The sequence below is a fragment of the Tinamus guttatus genome, unplaced genomic scaffold (genome assembly GCF_059628265.1).
Source record: "Tinamus guttatus ecotype Peru unplaced genomic scaffold, ASM5962826v1 Tinamus_guttatus_pri_ptg000025l, whole genome shotgun sequence".
NCBI classification, from domain to species: Eukaryota; Metazoa; Chordata; class Aves; order Tinamiformes; family Tinamidae; genus Tinamus; species Tinamus guttatus.
In genome coordinates, this window is record NW_028288559.1 from 2,820,825 (window position 1) to 2,842,238 (window position 21,414).

At 43.5% G+C, this 21,414-nt stretch overlaps 1 protein-coding gene across 1 annotated transcript; it reads left to right on the plus strand.

Moving 5' to 3' along the window:
- Positions 1-15,693: 15,693 nt before the first annotated feature.
- FRRS1L (ferric chelate reductase 1 like) lies at positions 15,694-21,414 on the plus strand. The gene is made up of 5 exons (XM_088525928.1): positions 15,694-15,904; positions 17,038-17,122; positions 17,544-17,682; positions 20,032-20,278; positions 20,749-21,414. Exons 1-5 carry the CDS (start codon positions 15,694-15,696, stop codon positions 20,919-20,921), a joined length of 855 nt encoding a protein of 284 aa, XP_088382054.1. The 3' UTR covers positions 20,922-21,414.

The following is a 21,414-nucleotide window of genomic DNA, read 5'->3' on the forward strand; positions in this document are numbered from 1 at the left end:
TTGGAAAGAGACTAGGGAAATACTTCAGCATGGGAAACAAGAATGAAGCGACGGACAAGCTCCAGTGCAACTGGCACGGAAGGACCTGCAACAGTCCTTACAAATTGTAAAAGCCTCAATGCTACTGGAGCGGGGGCCTCCTTAATATATAGAAATCCCAAGCAATTTCTGTGGAGGGAACCAAATTGAAGCTATGCAAACATAAATAGAAATGGAAATCGAGAACCTTTCAAAATGATTGGGACATCTTAATAATCGATTTGAAAGATTGTTTTTTCACCATACTATTGCATCCTGAGGACCATGACATAGTGGAATGTATGAATCAAACACTGAAATGCCAGCTATAAAAAAAAAGGGGGGGGGGGAGAGAAAAAAAAGGAAAAGAAAAAGAGAAAAAAAAAGAAAAAGAAAAAAAAGAAAAAAAAGAAAAAAAAAGAAAAAAGGGAAAAAAGGGGAAAAAAAAGAAAAAAAAAAAGAGGAGAATTGGGAATTATGCCTGCAGAAAAATTGGCAAGAGCAGAATATGTTTTAAAATTTTTGAGATTACCCCAGGACAGCCTAGTCCCTCTGATGGTCAAACACAGGGCTGGGCTAAAGGGAGCCCTGACAGAAGTAAAGTCGGGTCCGTGTAAGATGATGCTGAGAGACTGGAACATGGGAAAATGGATGGGAGCTTTGGACTTGATAACCTGGGAAAAAAGGTATGCTTGTATCATTACAGATGCTGGAACCAGATGGGTGCCAGCAAAATGGGTGAAACCCTGGCTGGAAGCAAACTTGCATACATCAGATGTAGCAGGCAAGCAGCCGGTACTCTAGCTGTGGAAAGTGTGAGCCTGCAGAAGAACAACATGAGAGGAAGAAGTGTCCTGTACTACTAAGCAGGCCTTGCTGGTACAAAAGAAAAAGGGGGAATTGTAGAGGGATGGCTAGAGAGCCGCGTACATGGCTGCCCAGCAGGCCTGCTCAATTCCAGCCTTCAGGTTTCAGTGAAAGAACAAAGGGAGTGCTAACTAGGAGATAAGAAAGTAGACCAAGGTCAGAGGGAATAAAAGAGCTGTTGAACTAAAAGGATGAGCTAAACAAGTAAGGGGGGCTGTAAGGGTCTGAGTTAGATCATTGTCTACCAATTAGGAGCCTGTGTAATTACATCACTAATTGTTAAGAATCATATAAATGTACTGCATGAAAAGCTAATGAACGAAGTCAGTTCCAGCTTCTATGAAGTTGATGTCTGGCATTCCTGACCCGCTCCAAGCTGCAACAGTTTGTTGTCTTTAAAACATTGTGTGTGACTTTTCCAATCTTCCCTTTTATCATTTCAGGTGGCCTTAATAAGAACTGATATATTCATAATGATACTGGCTGGGAAGGATCTCTGGAGGTCATGTAATGTAACCTCAGTTGATTTAATAGCAGTCAGAGCAGCCAAGGACAGTCTTGAAATGGCTTCCAGCTTTAAACTGAATTGCTGATCTCCTGCTTGGAATAGGAAGGCAGAGAAAAAAGGGGAGGGAGTAAAAACACATGGTATATCTACGAGACAGGTCCCTGGCTGGTGGTGATGCTGTTTATCTGGATTTTATTGTGCCACACTGAACCATTGCCCACAACATAGTAGAAGCAGCAAGACTGAGGAACAGACAGAAGTTGGCAAGGTCTTGTTGTCCATACTCTTCAAAGATGGCATTGAGTGTACTGGTAGGCTTTTTGTTTCTAAAATCATTTTAATTCAAAAGTGAGAATTTGGGGAAAGATATTTTCTAGTGTTTCTCAGGCCTCTGCTTTTGCATCACACGGTCGACCCTGCCGCATCACAGGTTAAGGGAGAACTAATGCCACCGTCAGCTGAATCTCATTGTTGTCTTCCCACATCAAGTCTCTTGTCAACTCCTTTAACAAAGCAATGGAGCTGCTCGTTTCAACCTTTACAAATAATTTTCCTCCTATTTGCTTTTGGTGAAAAAGAAACCAATGTCCAGAAGTATTCAGTGTCTCCAAAATATACATTTGGAGAACAACAACAAATGTGCTTATGAAGTGGTTGTCTAACTGACCTGTGACACTTTTGGACAGTCTGGAGAACTGGTTAAGTAAGTGCAAGGGAGCCTACAGGCTTTCTTGGCAAATGGAAAGAGAAACCAAACCAATTCTCTATGCTGACTGACTGCACCTGAATTTGTATGCTCTAAATTCAGGTGAGATGAGTATGGGCAATCCTAAGTCTACAAGACATCAATACAAAGTGGAAGGACAGAGCTACAGCAACATAATAATTGGAGATCACAGTGGGCAACCAAGAAGAACATGTTGATTGACAGATGACCTCTTGTCACCAAAAAAGTTTTAGATTTTTGTTGTTCAAATACACTGCACCCTAAGAATGTATGTATTTATTTGTTTTCCTCTAAGAGGAAGCTCTTATTCCCCTATCTAAACAAATATCACAAGTAGCACCAGGTTTCTAGCACTGGACCTGTAGAGTTCATTATAATCATGACAAATGGGGCAAAGCCATTTCTATATGGCTTGGCAACAGAGTGAGTGAGTCACAATAATTGTATGCAACAACACCATATCACAGCAACAAAATCAGATGAGTAATCTTGTAGTTTGCCTCCAGGCAGTTGTGTGGCTGATCTCTCATATCCAACTGCAACAAAATGTCAGTGTTTTAATACCTTTGACAATTTTTTAGCTTCAAGGGGCAGTAATGAATCTTTCCTGGATGCTTACTGAGAGATGATTATATCAGCAAAAGCAGGTAATATTACTTATTTGAAAAGACAATATTAAAAAGAAACTTTTTTTCATTGAATTTAAGAGGAATCAGCATCAAATAAAATGCTGGTTAATTAACTAAAGTTATCAAACAACCCTCAAATGTATTTAGTATCAAGTAACAACTAAAAAGATTTAAAGTCTGAGAGCCATCTAAATACTTCAGGCAATTTCTGCCATTCCCTTGTCTCAAGAAACATATGATCACAGAAAGGCTGTCTGTGAAACACAAAACAGAGCAAGGCAGTGCTCAAGCCTTAGTAAACAAGTCAGTCTTGAAATATCTCACAAGGGTATGAGGGCCAGATGCCTGCTGCTGTGAGGTGACACAGCTCTGCTCATCTCATGATCTGCACAATACTATTTAAGAAAAGGGAGCGAGTAAAGCCTAGTAAAAACTGTCATATTTCATCAAGCTTCTGAAGGGCCAAGCTAGAGAACCAAGCTGCCAAGTAAAGCAAGAGGATGCCTGTGATCACATTAAGATTACACTAAGCTCAATTTGGGCATCACGAGAGGGTATGATGTGCCTTGACACTGCTCTGCTCAAGACACCATAAGAGGACATAGGCCCCTTCCTAAACTATTTTCATGTTTTCTACAGTTCGAGAAAGGACTTTTCATGGAAGCAGACCAATGAACTTCCCAGGCCAAAGCAATCATTTGAGTTGGCACAGTAGAGAGGGCTTTATTATAAACTAGTTACTGCACTAACCTGTCTGTCATATTACTATGGAATAATACAGTTATTATTATTACTATATTACTACACTTGTGTGTCTGCCAGTTTGCTCAGTATTAATTTGGAAAGGAAGATTGTTCCACAGTAGAAAAGTTAACTAAAAGAGTGAGAGGAGCTTGATAAATAAATGAAACTGCAACCTCCTCTTCTCTAGTAATTCTAGCATCTTCAGCTTTACCACAGTTGTCCCACTGAACCTCTTGGAAGTTTGTAAGAAATGCTGTTTCGCACTAGTAAAGCTGCCAGATGGTGATATTTTTCCTCCTGGCGTTAGTGCTCCTTAGCTGGCAGACTTAGCACCATGTAGGAGGTGCAGTGAGGTTTCAAGTGTGTCCCGTATGCTGTACTTCCTCTGTAACCACCAAGATCTGCAAAGCTGGCTGAAAATAAAATGAACAGCAACTCTTGTCCTGCTAAGGACTACTGATTTCCATTCAGATGTCAGGTTTCTGTGTGAAGGTGTTGCTCTTCAGGACTTATTTGGTCCCATTCAATTTTGTGAAGATCATATGTTTGTTCCTAATCATCCTAACATGAACGTATCCAAGCTGCAAGTAGAGCTAAATTTTTGTTGGGTGAATCCCCTTTCAGTGGGTATCTTTATACAAGTAGGCAAGTTTCAGTTGGACTCTTGCACTGCCTGAGGCCCTACTGAAAGGTAAGTGCCTGCAAGTCACTATGTAGAGCCTGGACCTTCCTTATAAGCAGATGACTCGAGCTAAAGAGCTGCTGTTCTGGAGGAAAGAGGGAAGCCCAAGGACAGGCAAACCTTTAAGGTCCTAGTTCAGTAAAGTAGGGAAGTGTGTTCATATGCTGCTGTTGGCACTGAAGCACTGTCTGCCCTTTGAGGGGCTTGCTTAAAGGCTGAATATGAAACAGATGGATAGGGTTTTGTTTGTTTGTTTTTAAACTTGGTTTGCTTCCGAGAGCTCTGAGAAAGAAACTGCTTGATAGATGTGAACTAACTTCTGAGAAGAACAATTTTTCTTTGGTTAATGCTTATTGTCTTTGGTTATGATCTTAAAATTAAACACTTACTTAGGAAGCTGAGAAGGTGGCTATCTAGATCTTTGGCTGAAGAGTTAGCACAGAAGTTCATTTCAAGTTAAACCTGAACAATGGAATAGATTAATCTTCTCTCAAAGATAACTTTTAATCATGTGGTAATTCTCTGCAAGGAAAAATGTTTTTACTATTCTTTTGAAAGCAACATTTCAAATAGAAAAATAAATTACATTTTGTATCACTAACTCTCTGATACGATTATATAGGGGGATGCTTTTAATTAAGAGAGAAATCCGTATGTTAATACTCTTGATTAAACAGGCTTTTAAATAGTTTATCTGACTGGCTATATTCCATCCTAAAACTCTGCAGAGGAAAGTGTCTTTTATGTTGAATTTAAATGCTTATTATCTCTTTGAACTCTGTCAGTCCCATTATTTGAAATATCGTTCTTCCCTTTCAGCACATGGAATCAGTTCGCCAAGAGATTTTTGGTAGTGTCACTCTCTTGGGAGCTCTACCGGCACATTTGAACCTCGAACAAGCGGCTGGGGGGGATAATATTTCAAAGATGGTTATGAGCCCTGTGAGCCCTGCAGCAGGGACTCATGCTATCTGCGTAGTTGTACTGCCTAGAACAGCGAATCCTTGATCTCATTCAGAGGCCTCCTATTTCAATAATCACTAGTAGCGTGTCAACAGTGATCTCGGTTGAAGATGTTCCTCCTACCTACCTCAGTAGTAATATGGAAAAAATAATGGGAGGAAGCATGGCCTGAACAGGTTCTTTTAATTATTGTTAAATGTGCATATGAGTATTATTTGGAGGGAAAAAAAAAAAAAAAGTTCCCCGTTTTTTTCAATGACAGCTAGCACAATTGCTGCCTTAATAAAGTAGAGAGTGAAGTTATGTGATAAAAGCAAAGCAGTGATCTACTGGAGTAACTTCAAATATCCTGTGGGCTCATATACAAGTGGATTCATGATCTCTGCTTTTTGCTTAGAAAGTATTAAAATGCTTTCTCTACCATATATGAAAGTATTGAGTAGCAAAGGTCTCACTTGCACATTTCTTATGCTGGGAGGTTATAGGCATTTCTCTGGACTGAGCACTCAGAGCAGTCAGACTGAGCTCAGAGAAAACAACTGTGCAGGAAAGTTGCTGCTTCTCGTGGTCGCATCTGGAGGGCGGGAGAGGATTTTCTGCATTGAGTAGTATAGCAGCAGGAGGGGAGTGGGCAGCCTTGCAAGGAAGGAACAGCGAGGCCCAGAGAAGACACCTGGGCTGGGGAGGTCATGGGTGTTTGCAGAGAAGAGTCAGCTCCCCCATCAGATCCTGTGTCAGCCTCCCTTTGGGGTCAATTCCTAGCCAACCTGTCAAACCCTCTTCCTATAGGAAAGGGCTAAAAGAGGAGACGTGTTAGCAGAACCTGATGCAAAGGACATCCAAGGAAACAGAGAGATGTGTGAAGGGGCACCATCAGTGTGTGTATTGATCTTGCTTATATATATATATCAATGCCTTGTTAAATTATCAATTACCAGAGCAGTTGCTGTTGTCTATGCGAGCGCCTGTCAGGCTCTTGGGCAGTTATCTTGAAAAATGTTTTATTTGCGAGCCCCAAAATACTGTTCTTTTGCAAACTGCAGCAGGATAATCGTCTCTGCCAAAGCTGTGGTGCTGTGGGAGACCTGGAAGAGCTCCCTTCCTCCCCAGTATTTGAAATACGAACGCTACATCTCAAGCATTCACAGTTCTCCCAGTTGCCTCATGAAAAATGTTAGCAAAATGTTACTAGGTCCATTATTTAACAGAATCAGGAACTTAAAGTAAAAATAGTCTTCTGCAAGCAGTCTGTGTCTTTGCTGAGCCATAGATCTGAAGGTCATTCTTATAAATATGGGGCCATGGCTGAAAAGATATGCACAAGCTTGAAAAGGTGGATAAATGCGTTTCTGACAACGGCCCAAAAAATAGGGATCAAACACAAGAGAGAAGATAAAAATAAGCATTGCTCAACTGTTTCATTCATTGCAAGCTGTCAAAAGGGATGGGTTCTGTGGAAAAACTAACATGTGATTGTGTCATTAAAAGTTGAGTCATGAGCGTGTGCAAGGAGCAGGAGCAGGGGCTGGCGGCTGCAGGCAACCGCAGCTTCAGCAGCTGAGGACCTTCGGAGAAGAGCTGGTCAGAAACAGGAGCTTCTGTTCCGTTATAGGAAGGGCTGTTTTGAAAACTCTCTTCAGACCTGGAATGAAAAGCTAGAAGCTACACAAAGTATCAAAACTCAGTTTTCTAATGATGCCAAACTGTAAAGGTAATAGCAGAAAAAAATGTCAAGATAGTGAAAACCACGTTATGTTTGCATTTGGGCAAGCTGCTGGAATCAAAAGAAAATGCCAGTTCGCAAAACAAGAAAACTGAAAACCTTTTGTTTCAATTTTCCCTTCAAAGATATTATCATTATTGATACTTTTCTTTCTGATAAACTTGTTTTTTCTTTGCTTTGTGTTGCTTTAGAGACAATGTAAATACTTCTCAAAATACTTCAACTAAACATTGACACATTTTGTGAGAAGAAGCGTTGTTTGATGCGGATGCAAACAGTTGTGCTGTACAACGCTACCGCATCCTTGAGGGGCTAACTGTAGCTGAGAATATAAAAGCATCTGATCCCTGTCACCTGCCCTGATCCACTTACCATTTTGACTGTAGCTTGAAAAAAAACTCTTAGGGACGTCCAGAGCAAAACTTAGATAGGTGGCTGATCAAAGTGTCTAAGTGATGCAGCATATACCGGCTAACCCACATTTTCAGTGTTTGGGGTTGGGGTCAGCAGTGCATTTATTCTGCATGTGGGGAAAAGACTTTGCTCCAGCATTTCCTTACCAGTTGTGATAAGGATGTCGGTGCCAGCACAGGAGCATTGCTATTAACTGTAGTTAGTGACAAGAAAGCTGCAATTTAGCACTTTCTGCTATCTCCAGCAGTATTTTGGGGGTGTAGACACACATAACTATTTTAAAATAGTAGGGTGAGGGCTCTGTGCGTATGCAGGGAATGAAAGTCAGAACTGGAGTGCTGATGTTTCCCTAAGTGCCAGATTGATGTCTGGATTTCTTCCCCTGTTGTCCTTTTTTCCCCTTTGATGAATACTGTTTCCAGTAAATCCTGCAAAGAGTGTTTTCCTGCATTAAATTGGCATAGCAACAACCTCAGAACAAAACTCAAGAGCATCAAGTTGAAAACATATTGAAATGGCTTCAGAATTCATAATATACTGTTATTTATTCTAAGTGTAAGAGACCGCATTATGGCATAGTTTATACCTTATCTGTTGGTAACCTTTGCTCTGTGCCCATGTTGACTGTTGAATAAAAATAAGCCAGTTAAATACCTGTGGTTTTTTTTTTTTGATCATTTGTTCTCTGTTTTTAATTAAGTGTATCATTGTAAGCATCTGCATGAAAAAAAAAAAATGAAGTGACCTTTGGATAGCAGCTGTAGAGTAGAAACAAGAGAACATAAATTTAATATTATTTATTGCTAGTATCATATAAAGTACTTAACAAGAAAAATCCTAATCATCTATCAGACCCCCAGGCTTTATGATTAGTAGATACAAGTAACTGGTTTTGGAGATTCATTTTGCAGCAAGGCAGCTTCTCTAGCAACCCTCAGATATGATGTTTTTATCTACACAGACTGGTAGATGTATTTCTAAATCCTGGCTGTTGCACCATGCTTTGTTCTGCTCAATAATACTATGTTTCCTATCACTCCATCTCTGGATAAGCTGTGTCACATTAGCTTCACTGACTTAAAAAGAAGCACAACCTGACTTGGCTAATCTAAATTACATACATTCGTGTTACTGTTAAAAATATTTAAAATGTCTTTTTTAACCAATCGATTACGCTAGTATGAAATGTCTGCAAAGCTCTACAAGGTTTCTTGCTGCTGTTATGCCCTTAGCAGGGCTAGGGGATGGTTCTTAGGCTGGAGTGGACTGCTGTATGTGTAGTTCATTCCTGCATCCAGCATTCCAGGAGTTCTGTTAACAAAACCTGCAGTGAGGCTCTTCAGAGGCTTAGCTGTTCTCTGCGAGCGTACGTCTCCGGCACCAAAAGCCTGCAGTATAACTGGCTCTTACTTATTTCCAATGCTAATGAGAGAGCAGGTTGTTTTTGTCAGTAAATCCACTTAAATCCGTCTGGTTCTCTCTGACTTCTGAATTAATATAGACAATAAATACAGATGGAGATAACGCCATGATAATGACATGTAAAGAGAGAAGCTTGTGACAAAGGCAAGAATTTGCACTATAATTTCCCTCCAGGGCTGTGTAAATCCAGTGAGTGAACATAAAGAATGGAAAACCACATATGTACGGATGATTCTCTAATTCCTTAAAATTCACGTAGAACAGCTCTCAGACTTAGTTTTTGGGCTCCATGCTTGTCGAAGGCCACTAGTCCCCTTGGCCCGTGTCCCGCTGGTTCTTTTCCTGCTGGACCTTAGTGAAGAGCCGGGTTTCTGGATTTGCCGGAGCGCTCGGGTTTGAGCCACCTCGCAGTATTTTGGTCACTTGGTGCCTCTCCGTGGCCAACTGCTGCTACTGCCAGGAGCCAGGTTGCTCCATAAGCAACAGGTAAAGCCCTGCTGTGCATTGGCAGCTGGGCCCGCGTGGTTTGGGAGATCGCTTCCTCCTCAAGTAAGATGCATTGGAAGAGGGAGCAGATGATCCTTACGGAATGTCCCCCACCTGCCTGTCCCATCACACCCAGTGCCACCTCTGCGTGTAAGGGCTGTGTCCCAGGGAACGTGCATCTGTTCCCTCTCCCCCTCCTTTTTTATTCCTGTTCATTTGTTCTTTTTTTTTTTTTTTAACTTCTCTTTCCTTCCACCCCCACTCGGGGTGGCCCGAGTGCTCCAAGTGCCTCACTTGGAGCACTCGGAATATGCAATATCCCGCTGGTGGATGCAAAGGAGCACGTCTCGGCCCGTGTGGAACGGCCTTCCAGAAGATGCGCATGCGCGTGGAGCTCGGCAGGGCCTCGGGAGCACTGTCCCCCCTACGCCTTGGTGGCAGGGCAGGGGGGACAACAGGCAGCAGCAGGGACGGCTGAGCTCGGGCTGCGGCTGCCCCTTCCTGCTGGGAACCCACGTGGAAGCTGGACAGCCCAAGGAACCCTTCCTGGGGCTCTTCGGAGCAAAGCATCCCTTCCTGTGGCTTCTGCTCCGAAGGGGAAAACCTCTTGTCCTCTGTTTCCTTGTCAGGAGCTGCATCAGCTGGGGTGTTTTACAGAAATGCTTTCCGTCATGCAGAAGTTATGGAACTTTTATTATAAATCTCTGGAGGATTCTCGTGAGAGAACAGATTTTTTTTTTAATACTATTCTTATTTCTGAGTCCTAGCTAATTAGGATGAAATGACATTGTCTCACAAGGAATTAATTGAATTCTGCCAGTACTTCTTAAACTCTTTAAAACATTCCTACCTAAATGAGCTCTTTGCTAATACAAGTTGAATTTTCAGCTCCCCAGGCCAATTTTGCACAATAGGTAACTGGCATTTATGCATGGGGAGGCCTCCGAGTAATGCCCTCTATTGCAAGTTCTAATAAAAGGCTGCTCTGTTTTGGCTCCATATTAGAGTAACACTATAAATAGCCTCTTTGTAGCAGGGACTTTTTAAAATGTGCAAAGTTTTGCTCCCAAACCTCCCGGTGCATGTTGTGCCACCATCTGGCAGATCTGGCTTTCAGGGTAACTTTACCTCCCAGCATTTCATTCATGCTGGGCTGGCTGAGAGTGCCAGAAAGGTAAAAACACAGTTTTGGAAGTGGGGAGAGATGAGGGAGAAGAAAAAATAATAATAATAAAAAAGGAAGCTAACACCCAAACACGGCACAGTTTTAATATATCTTGGAAAGGTTCCACAGTGCTTACTGAAGCAAAGGTTATGCTGATATAGTGCCTAAGACTGCTGGACTTAATCTTCAGATTACTATACGTTATGCTTTTGAAAGAGAACTTAACATTGCTTTTTTTTTTCTCCTCTGACTAAATTTTGCAGAATGAGTGAGAGTGCTGCTGTGAGTAGCACTGGCTGCAGAGGCAGGACCAGATACCTCGTTCAATGAAGGCAGCAAAAGGAAGATTCACTGCTATCTACAGAAGACAATCTAATGACCAGCTGTAGTTTTTATTGGAATTATTAACAACGTACTCAGAGTTTGTATTTGCTTTTCTCTAGAAGACTCAAAGCAGTGACAAGCCTCCAAAAGGCTCACTCATTTGTTTAACAGCTTTCAGAAACACCATGCATCTTTTTCCTCCATGGTGCTTCCAGTCTTCTAAAGTGAACACTTGTTTATTTTTTTCTTTCTTTCTTTCTTTCTTTTTTTTTTTTTACTTAATGAATTGGTGTTTCACTTCTTTTCCTTCATCAATCAGTTGTAATCAACATCTTGAAAAAGCTCTGACTGCAAGAAATTCCTATTTTCTTTTATATTTTAACTAACTAGCACCGCAATTATTCTGTACAGGCACAGATGGACTGTGGAGCACTGCACATATGACTGACTATTTTCTTAAAGGACTTAGGGTGACTTCTTAATTTCTAAAACTTGTACTTAGTAAAACTTGTAGCTTAGTAAAAGAATTAGACTCTCAGATAAATTACTAGTATAGAAAATATATTCACTATATTGAACTACTTACAGGACAAGATTATTGTAAATGTTTGTAAAAACAAATACATAAGAGTTATGATTTCTGGTTCAGGTTATTGTACAGTAATTGTACAGTAACTGTTTTCTTGTTGAGTTGTCTTGTTAGTAAGCACAGGTGGGTATGTACAATACATTTCAGTACATACCATCTGATAGAAATAACGAGGTGCCCTGATTTTTAGGGAGCTCTTTTTAACTAGGTATGCATAAGCTGAAGAAGTAACTGGGAAAAGGCAAGGGAGTAATAACTCAACTAGTTTCTGCCTTCTTGGGATGAATCTGGAATTGCTATAAACTACCAACAGTCAAATAAGGAATTTGAAGCTTTTATATGATGGCTATCAAATGAAGAAAACCTCACAGATTATGCACAAAAGTGACATCTCTTTTAACCAGCCACAGAAGTAGAGGGGAAACTTGTCTGGCATAATTTATTCCAAGAGTGAGTGCAAAAGCCCCTGCATTAGGGGATTCTTTAATGGTCTGTACTGGTAATTTTAGCCTACCGAGTGCAGCTTTACTGAGGAGACAAAGACAAGAATGACTTCAGAGTTCTTCGTCGTTCACCTCCTCTGTTGCTCAGTTTCACACACCTCCAGTTGCAGCTCTCGTGCTCTCCCAAAGCCACAGAGAAGCTGCTGGGAGCAGGCGCAAGGGTGCCTGGTGTGTGTGTGCGCGCTATAGCCTTACCGCACGTGCCTTTCCCTGGTCTTCTTCGTTAGAATTGTCCTCTTTCTTACACAATTATTGAGATTTTATTCCTCTCTCTCTTCAGCATGAGAGCTATACCTCCTCCTGAATAACAAACCTGGAAACTCTTTGTAAGCATCTGATGTAAACTATATCTCACTCCTGCAGCCAAGTCCAGATACCACCAAAGGCCCCCAAGAGAGAAGGCGTATTTTGAGTCACAGCTACATCCCCAGGAGAAGGGGCAAGACTAGCTTCAGTGAGGGGTCCTGGTCGCCAGTTCTGGAAGCAACTGATTGATGGACAGAAAGGAAGGAAAAAGCTCTAAGTGTGCCTGGGAATTTGATTCCAGGATTCCCTTGAAACAGGACAATGTCAGCAGAGAAGTGGGGGAAATGACTAGGTCTCTGATCCACCAGAAGAGGACTCCCACTGTTAGAGTAGTCAATGCTTTCCAATACACAGTTCCTATGAGGCTGTACGTATATTTTCCATCTAAGAAAAGTCTGCTGTATGACGTTTGGAAGTTCTAGGATTAATGCTGGCAGCCTTAACTGATCCCATAAGACTTCTCCCTGCAGAACTGCTGCCTCGCAGGCAGTCTCATGAGTTGTGGTGTAGACTTTTCTGTGTGCTGAAAACACTGCTAAGCCGCTTCTCTGTGAGAAAACTAAGGGTACTCGTTAGGGCTCTGGCAGTCTGAACATCACATGGTTATGGGTAAGCAACTATTTTTGCAATAGTGGCAACCTTCTGGCAAATGGCAAATAGGAAATGTTTTAGTAAAGAATATTACGGAAAAAAATGTCAGGATTTATTCCAATTTTTACACTGGAGGATTTAATAGGATGTAGGCATACACCATAGGATTAATCCCTTGGCCGTATCTTCAGCTTGAAGTCAGCATAGCTCCACTGAAATCCCTGATAATGTCTTAGCTGTCAAAGCTAAAATGATGGGTGTCTTGTAAGCACGAGTAATACATGATAAACATGCTAAGTGCTTGCTATTATTATGAAGCACTGCTTGCATCAAGGTGCTGTAAAGCTTGTTTCTAGGGAAGAAAAAAAAATACAGTGTGCAGGTGGCAGCTGCTCCCTTGCTGAGCAAATGTTGCTTCTCAGGCACCACAACAGTTGGATAGCTATCTCGGCAAGGAGATGGGGGCCTTCATCAAAGCTGATTATTGCCAGGAAGAATAAATTGCAGCATTATTTTCCTGTTAGCCTGATTTGCAAGGTTTTTGTTTGCTTGTTTTCCACAGGCATGGTTAAGTTTGCCAAGCTCGGTGAGGTGGGAAGAGGCTCATTATTTTGTATTAGAGCTTGGCAGTGTTTTCCTACAGCTTTTTTATATACGCTACTGTGGAACACTTACAATTTGTATATGATCTAAATTGCTTTTCCACGTTCTTCTTTATTTTTCCCTCCTATCAATCAGGGGTGTTTCTTGGGAGCAAAACCTAGCATGCTACTTCACTGGACTGAAGTCCAATGATGTGACTTAATGTCCCCTACTGAACACAGCTGAGAACACTTTGATGTTGCCAGCAAATGCTCAGAGAGTGTGAACTTATCCCTAACAATCCCTAGATCTCAGGAAGTCACTGTCTCCCATCGAAAAAGTAGCTTAATTCAGTCATCAATACTAAAAAAAGAGATCTAGAGTTATTTTTAGTTACTGTTGTGTGTTGCATGTTCTGTGTGTTGCATGTACTGTTGTGTGTTGCATCTGATTCCCTTCCCCACTGTCTTGCTGAGTATTCTTTCAGGCACTTTTGGAGGAAGAAGCATGATCACACATGGCAGTCTAAGGAGAGCACACTTACAATTGGAAGACAGCACTCCAAACCCTACAGAAAAGGCCCTTCAGAGAGCGTGGGAGCTGCAAGGTCATTGCTTTGTGATTAACCCACAGATACCACAATGCAGTAAATAATGCAGACGTGTCCCTAAATTCAGGCTACCCATCCAGTATCAAGTTTTAGCAACCAAGCAAGGCTTTTTGGTGGCACAAGCTACAGTAGCTTCCCCGTCCCGCCGCCACTGCCCTGGGTTCAGCCACGTTTTGAGCATAGATGTATTGCTGCAATGACATTGCAGCATGCAAAGCACGAAGCAAGAACACACCACTGGACAGCAAACAGTCACTAGCAGTTGGTTTTACCTGGAATGAATCAAGTCGTACTGCGCCTCCAGTCCCATCTTATTAAAGGGAAAGACAAGTTCACCCAGCGACTAGCGTGTGCGACTTTATCGGGTCCTCTCGAGGCAGCTGCTGGAGGGTTTTGCTGTGCCAGGGCTGTGCCAGCACCTGCGAGTGAGCGGGCACCTGGCACCGAGCGCAGCGCTCCGGCCTCCCGCAGAAGGTGACCGACAGCGCGTGGCAGCCGCAGGGCGCCCAGGCGGGGCGGGCTGTCACGTGCTCCTGGTTTTTGGGTTAGGGCTGATGGAGTTGTCCTCCTGGGAACGCGCAGCGCGCTCCTCGGGCGCAGCGGAGGAGGCCTCGCGTGGCGGGACAGCGCCGCGCTGCCTGCGCTTGGCCTGCCCCGTGCTTGCTGGGAGTGACATGCGCGCGTGTGTGAGAGGTGCATCTCCCCTGTGCACACCCCACACCTTGCACGCTTGCAAGCACCTGAACACACGTTCCCCTCCTCTACTCACCCCACACACCTCCCCTACACCCAACCTGCACCACACGCACACGCTGTTCCTGTACGCACCCCACACACCTCCCCTACACTCAGCCTGCACCACGCATGCAAACACACACACACACGTGTTTCCCTCCCCTACTCACCCTACACACCTCCTCCACAGCCCCCCTCTACAAATATTCCCACACCACCCTCTACACCCCTACGTGCCCCCACACCTTCAGCACATCCCCTTACACCCGCATGCCGCCCCCAACACCTCTCTCACACCCACACCTCTCACACCCACGCACATCCCCCGCACACAGCCCCAGCCTCTCCTCACACCAGTCCCTCACACCAGTCCCTCACACCGGTCCCTCGCACCGGTCCCCCGCACACAGCCCCAGCCTCTCCTCACACCAGTCCCTCACACCGGTCCCTCGCACCGGTCCCTCACACACAGCCCCAGCCTCTCCTCACACCGATCCCTCACACCGCTCCCTCGCACACAGCCCCAGCCTCTCCTCACACCGGTCCCTCACACCGGTCCCTCGCACCGGTCCCTCACACACAGCCCCAGCCTCTCCTCACACCGATCCCTCACACCGCTCCCTCGCACACAGCCCCAGCCTCTCCTCACACCGGTCCCTCGCACGGGTCCCTCGCACCGGTCCCTCACACACAGCCCCAGCCTCTCCTCACACCGATCCCTCACACCGCTCCCTCGCACACAGCCCCAGCCTCTCCTCACACCGGTCCCTCGCACCGGTCCCTCGCCCCGCTCCCTCGCACACAGCCCCAGCCTCTCCTCACACCGGTCCCTCGCACCGGTCCCTCGCCCCGCTCCCTCACACACAGCCCCAGCCTCTCCTCACACCGCTCCCTCACACCGCTCCCTCACACACAGCCCCAGCCTCTCCTCACACCGGTCCCTCGCCCCGCTCCCTCGCACGCTGCCCCCCCCGCACCCTCCCGCACACTCGCGCGCGCCCCGCACAGCCCGTGCGCGGCCCCGGGCGGGGGCGCGCCCGCCGCTGCCGCCCGTGCACGAGGCGCGCGGCCGCCGCCGCCGCCTCCCCGCGCCGCCGCGGCCGCCATGGCGGGGCCGAGCCGCGGCGCCCGGCGGCGGCTGCCGCTGCTGCTGCTGCTGCTGCTGGCGGCCCGCGCCGCCGCCAGCCCCGCCGACGAGGGCGGCGGGCGGCGGGAGGCGGACGGCAACGGCGACGAGGCGGCGCGGCCTCACCACGACTCCACGTACGGCACCTTCGCCGGGGAGTTTTACGACCTGCGCTACCTCTCCGAGGAGGGTGAGCGCCGCGGCGGGCGGCGGGGAGCCCCGGGCGGCGGCGGAGCGCCGGGCCGGGCGGCCGCGTTTGCGCTTCAGCACGAAGGCCAGCGCCCGCCGCCATGTTGGGGTCGCCGCCGCCGGGGCGGGGGCGCCGCGGCCGCCGGCGGAACCGCAACCGCCACCGCCCGCCCGGGCCGGGACCGGGACCGGGACCCGGTGGCGCCGGGACGGGCCGCGTCGGGCCCGGCGAGGGAGCGGAGAGGCGCCTTCGCGCAGTCGGGAAGGGGGTGACTAATTCGGGGGGTTCTTGTTTTTTTATTTTATTTTTTTACAAATGTCGGAATGTCAAACCCCCGGTTTTCATGGGCTGCACTGAGCAAGAGCTGCCTGGCGCATGGCGAGAGGCCGGCATTGCGCCGGGCCTCCCTGCGGCGCCGCTTTCCCTGCGCTGCCGGCAAGCTGGCCGGCCCCGCCGGCTTGGCCAAGCTCCTGGTGCGGCTAAAGGATGCTCCGACTCGGTGCTGGCAGCACTTTCTCCCTCTCCCGGGAAACGCTGGGAGCCCGGGAGAGCTCAGCGCAGCCCGCCGGGTCGGGGGCCCAAATTTTGGGGGCATAAACACTGCTGCCTCTTTGGAGACGCTGCAGCTATGGGGCCACGGATTTTGTTTCCCACTCAGTGACACTCTTCCAGGGGAGCTTTCTGGTGCTGCAGCGTGCGCTCCACTTTCCACCTGACCAGAGAAAAGGGCACTGTTGGGATGCCCGCATTCGTGCAGCGCAGCCGAGGGAGTCAGGGCCCATTCGTGCTGCCACGTGAGCTCTGAGCTCACCCTGCCTTAACTTACATTGCCGGTGCATGACTTCTTGCCTGCTGCATGGCAAGGCTATGCTCTAACAGCCATTCTCCCCTCTTAATAGATGTAGAAAACCCGAGGCTATTTTTATTCTCATTAGCCTACGTTACTTTGGTACCTGGATGCCTCAGCTAAGACCCAGGACTATCAGAGCAAGAAACTTTATGCAATAAAGCAGTCCCTGTTCTGAAAAACTCAGCATCAGCAGGCAAAGAAAACAGTATTGGAGCAACTTCTCATCAGTATTGTCTTTTACTCTTTGTATTCTGTTTGGTAACTGTTTATTCTGATTATACAGGATACCCTTTCCCTACTGCTCCTCCTGTGGATCCATTTGCAAAAATCAGAGTTGATGACTGTGGAAAAACTAAGGGATGCTTCAGGTCAGTCTGAAATAAAAAAGTGGGAGTCTTTCTGCTTGTATTAAGAATATTACTGAATATTCCCCATTCCATTTAATATATATTGTTATTCATAGTTATAGACTCTCTTTTTTTTTTCCTGTTTCTTGCATTTTAATGAAGCTTTTGTAAAAACAAGCCTAGGAAGGTCAACAAAGCATAAGTGTAACTGTTTTAACTGTTTAATGTAATGATAAGTTTTTATACACCCTTAATGTAACAGAATAATTACTGTAAACACTGTAATTAATGGTGCTTTACTTATAATATATTTTATATCAATTATATCAAATTTTGGTATAATGCATTATACCAAATCCAAACTTCTCTTGCAGACATAATAATTAAGCTCCATAGAAGATCGTTAAAAGAAAAAGTTATATGTATTTCCAATTTCATTTAGGTATGGTAAACCTGGATGTAATGCAGAGACTTGTGACTATTTTCTAAGTTACCGTAGAATAGGAGCTGATGTTGAATTTGAGTTGAGTGCCGACACTGATGGCTGGGTGGCAGTGGGATTTTCTTCAGACAAGAAAATGGTAAGACTAATGATTCTTATGGTTCTTCATGTTGACATACACTTTTATATATTACTTGAATAGACAGGGTTTATATTTATCTGTCAGAAAGAGAGCATACAAAGAAAAACTGACCTATTGAAAACAAGTTACAGCTCACTAGCCTGTTTGTAAGCAGAAGCCAGGCTCCCAGAAAACTATTTCATCCTTTGTACCATATTCTTTCCCTTCTTTGCTAAATATTACAACTATTCAGTGTTGAATGTCTGAATGTTATTGCCTTTTTGCTTTATTTTTATTTAAAAAAGCCCTAAGAGATAAAACTAAATCACATAGTTAAGTGTCCTCTAGCATTTTATGACAGTGTTATTTGGACAAAATATGCTTCATAAGATATATATATATATATATACACATAGAGAGAGATTTATTCTTAGGTAAAACAGTTAATTTTCAATAATATAAATAAGGATTTCACTGTTTAACTTTGAAGATCCTTTTTTTCTTTCATCCCTATGTGTTTTTCCAGAAAAGGCAGAACTGTATGACAAAATGACTACTGCTAATTGAAATATACATGTTCTACAAAGCAATCTTATTGAGATTTCTACTTTCTTCTTTCATGAGTTTTACTGGATTTGGTTCCCTGCTCATCTTTTTTCTTTCTTTCTTTTCAAAAGCTTTACTTTTCATTGTGTTCTAATTATGTTTGTGTCATAAATCCTAAGTCAGAGAATAGGACTATTTCTTACTTAGTTGTAAGCAGTAGTCTGAAAAATGAAATAGTATTTAGAAATCCCAGTCCAGGATCCACAAAACTCAATGGGAAGATTTGCACAGACCTTGAAGCTTTTTTTTAACCAACTAAAAGTGATAAATTGAATGAAAATGTGAGGGTAGGTGCTTTTCAGTTCTAGCTATATATGTCTTAATAGCACACATTACCTTTCAGGTTAAGCATATCAAGCAACACACTATGTCTGTGTCTCCAGTAGGACGACTAAGATATATTCCAAGCCACATGTCACAAAGCTGTTCAAAAGTACATAGTTTTTCTTCCAAATTTGCTGTGAGTGAAGTCAAATACATAGCAGTCAGCTGGGCTAAAACAACTGGCATTTATCTTCATTTCTTGTTCTGCCTCTGACAGGTGTTTTGCTACCTGTGATGCATAGAATGTGCTAGTAAAGTGACTCCAGGTAAAACAACTTGGCTAGGAGAAGTGGAGTGTACTTTGGAGATTCAGATCAAAATGATGTGGCCTGGATAGCTAGAGAAGTTCAGGGGAAAACAGTATTTGGGTCCTGAGTAGATTTTTTTTTTCCTTTTTTAATGTGCTGTGACCCATTTCTTTGTCTAAGATAACATTATACTTGTTCCACTTCTAGGCTTTGTGCCTATTTAGGATTTTGTTACCTCATTCTATAAATAAAGAATTTTTTTTTTTTTTTGGTTTTTGTTTTTGGGTTTTTTTTTCTTTCCTTTTAATATAAATCTATTTTTTGTTGTTGGTAGTGGTGTTTTTTTTTTTTTTCCTTTTCATACTTAACAATTAGGAATCTGTGCTCAGATGCATAAAATTAAACTTAGAGAATAAGTTACGGAGAACAGCGACGAGCTCAAGACAGAAGCTGGAAAGGTTGCCCGCAGAAGTACAAACCTGCAGAAACTCTTCATGAATGAATGGTTATCCCTTTTCTCCCCTTACTTTTCACACATATTTTACAAATCTACATTAAACAACAAGAAGAATAGAGATATGATCATATTAGCATCATCAGTGTGGCATTTCAGAAGGATTAGTATTTGAGAAGTAGGATTTATTTCTAACACAGTACTGATACTTGTGAAAGCAGAATTCCTTAAAATGCCATTCATCAAACTTGCAAAATGTTTTAAAAGTTCTTGATATTAAGGCAACTATAGGATAGTACTCCTAAAACTAATTGCAGTGTGATATGGTGTTCTGCTTTGACAATTGTCTTAAATTACTATTCTAGGAATTAATTAGTATTTCTGGGAATAAATTCTACAAATAATTGTCTAACACTTCCTTCTCCTATCCATTTGTTTCTTTCTTTCTTTGTAATGCTTGATGGTTGTTTACACTTTTCCTGTATTTTATAGTGTTCTCTATTTCATTGCCGCCTCTTGAACATTTTTCATTTTCTCTTAGATGAAATGTGAAGTGATACTTGCCTATATTAATATGGCAAGCAATTGTCTGTGCTGTTGTTTATCCGATTTAGTAGATTCATCTCCTCAATTTTGCTAAATTCTGTTGCTTTCTTGATGATTGCAAGGGATTTCCATGAGGAAAATGCTTTGTGGTACTTTTGTTTTAGTTTGTTTCATTTTTTTGCCTCGTAGGGCGGAGATGATGTCATGGCTTGTGTTCATGATGATAATGGAAGAGTCCGAATCCAGCACTTCTATAATGTTGGTCAGTGGGCTAAAGAAATCCAGAGAAATCCTGCTAGAGATGAAGAAGGGGTCTTTGAAAATAATCGTGTAACATGTCGATTCAAGCGTCCTGTAAATGTTCCCCGAGAGGAAACTATTGTAGATCTGCACTTAAGTTGGTACTACCTGTTTGCCTGGGGTCCAGCAATTCAGGGTAAGTTGATGTCTGTGCTACTGTCAGAACTGCTGTGCCAAGGTCAATAGAGGTCCTTCAATACGTTCTTCTTACTAGAGCACTTTTTCTTAAAAAATACACTAAGTTTGTTGGCAGTATGAGGCTTAAGAAGTAGATAAAAAGGAAGAAGCGATGAATATTGGACTCTTGCAAGTCTTGTTTTCATGTAATTATTATCCTCACTCTCCAAAGCTGAATTTGCTTAAGAACAGTTCATAATTTGAAATTCTGAAGTTCTCTGAAGGATGCTTATTAATTACTTGAATGTCCTTTGTTTTGTTATAAAGTTTGATTTCGGAAAGCAGACAAATGACTGTACTCACCGCCAGTGTTGTATTGCATGCTCAAGTAGTTTTGAAAATTATATGGCTTTCTAGCTATTTCTTTGATAAAGTTATGGGGAAAAAAGTCATTTGACAGTATTTTTTTTCTGCCCTTACCTACTAAAGGTTCTATAACTCGGCATGACATAGACTCACCACCTGTATCAGAGCGTGTTGTCAGTATTTACAAGTACGAAGATATTTTCATGCCATCAGCTGCCTATCAAACCTTCTCTTCTCCCTTCTGCCTGCTCCTTATTGTTGCACTGACCTTCTATTTATTGATGGGAACCCCCTGACTGCTGAAAAAGAGCAAGAATTTGTCAGTGGAAGTTTCTCAGGATGGATGGATAGATGGATGGATGATGCACTTTTATATTGGAATTTATATCACACCACCATCATCATCTAGCTGCTTTTGAACATAGCTAGCTTCTCTGGAGAAGGAAGTAACATCTCCATCGAGTGGCAGAGTGGTGACAAATCATTTAAGAAAAATCAGTGAACAAATAGCAGATTTTTTCAATGTTATGACTACTTGCTTAAAGAAAAGAAGACTTTTGTAAAATCTGTGTGTGTATGTGTGTTTGTGGGGGTGTCTGTGTGTGTGTTTGGGAGAATTTAGTGTTCAATATCTTATCAAATAGCAAGAATGCCTTTCAAATTGCTTCCTAAAAAGCTAAATTGGGGAAATATTATAATGCTGTTTGACATTTTTTGGTACAGATAGCACAACTCCAAGTGCAGATGCTGAGCTTAAGATCAGGCTATTGATTCCACAGTATAAATCCT

What these genes read in the sequence shown, in the direction of transcription:
- FRRS1L (XM_088525928.1), top strand. Translation starts at nt 15,694, where the DNA reads ATGGCGGGGCCGAGCCGCGGCGCCCGGCGGCGGCTGCCGCTGCTGCTG. An exon ending in GCGCTACCTCTCCGAGGAGG is followed by an intron (nt 15,905 to 17,037) that starts GTGAGCGCCGCG and finishes CTGATTATACAG; the next exon opens with GATACCCTTTCCCTACTGCT. An exon ending in CTGGGGTCCAGCAATTCAGG is followed by an intron (nt 20,279 to 20,748) that starts GTAAGTTGATGT and finishes TACCTACTAAAG; the next exon opens with GTTCTATAACTCGGCATGAC.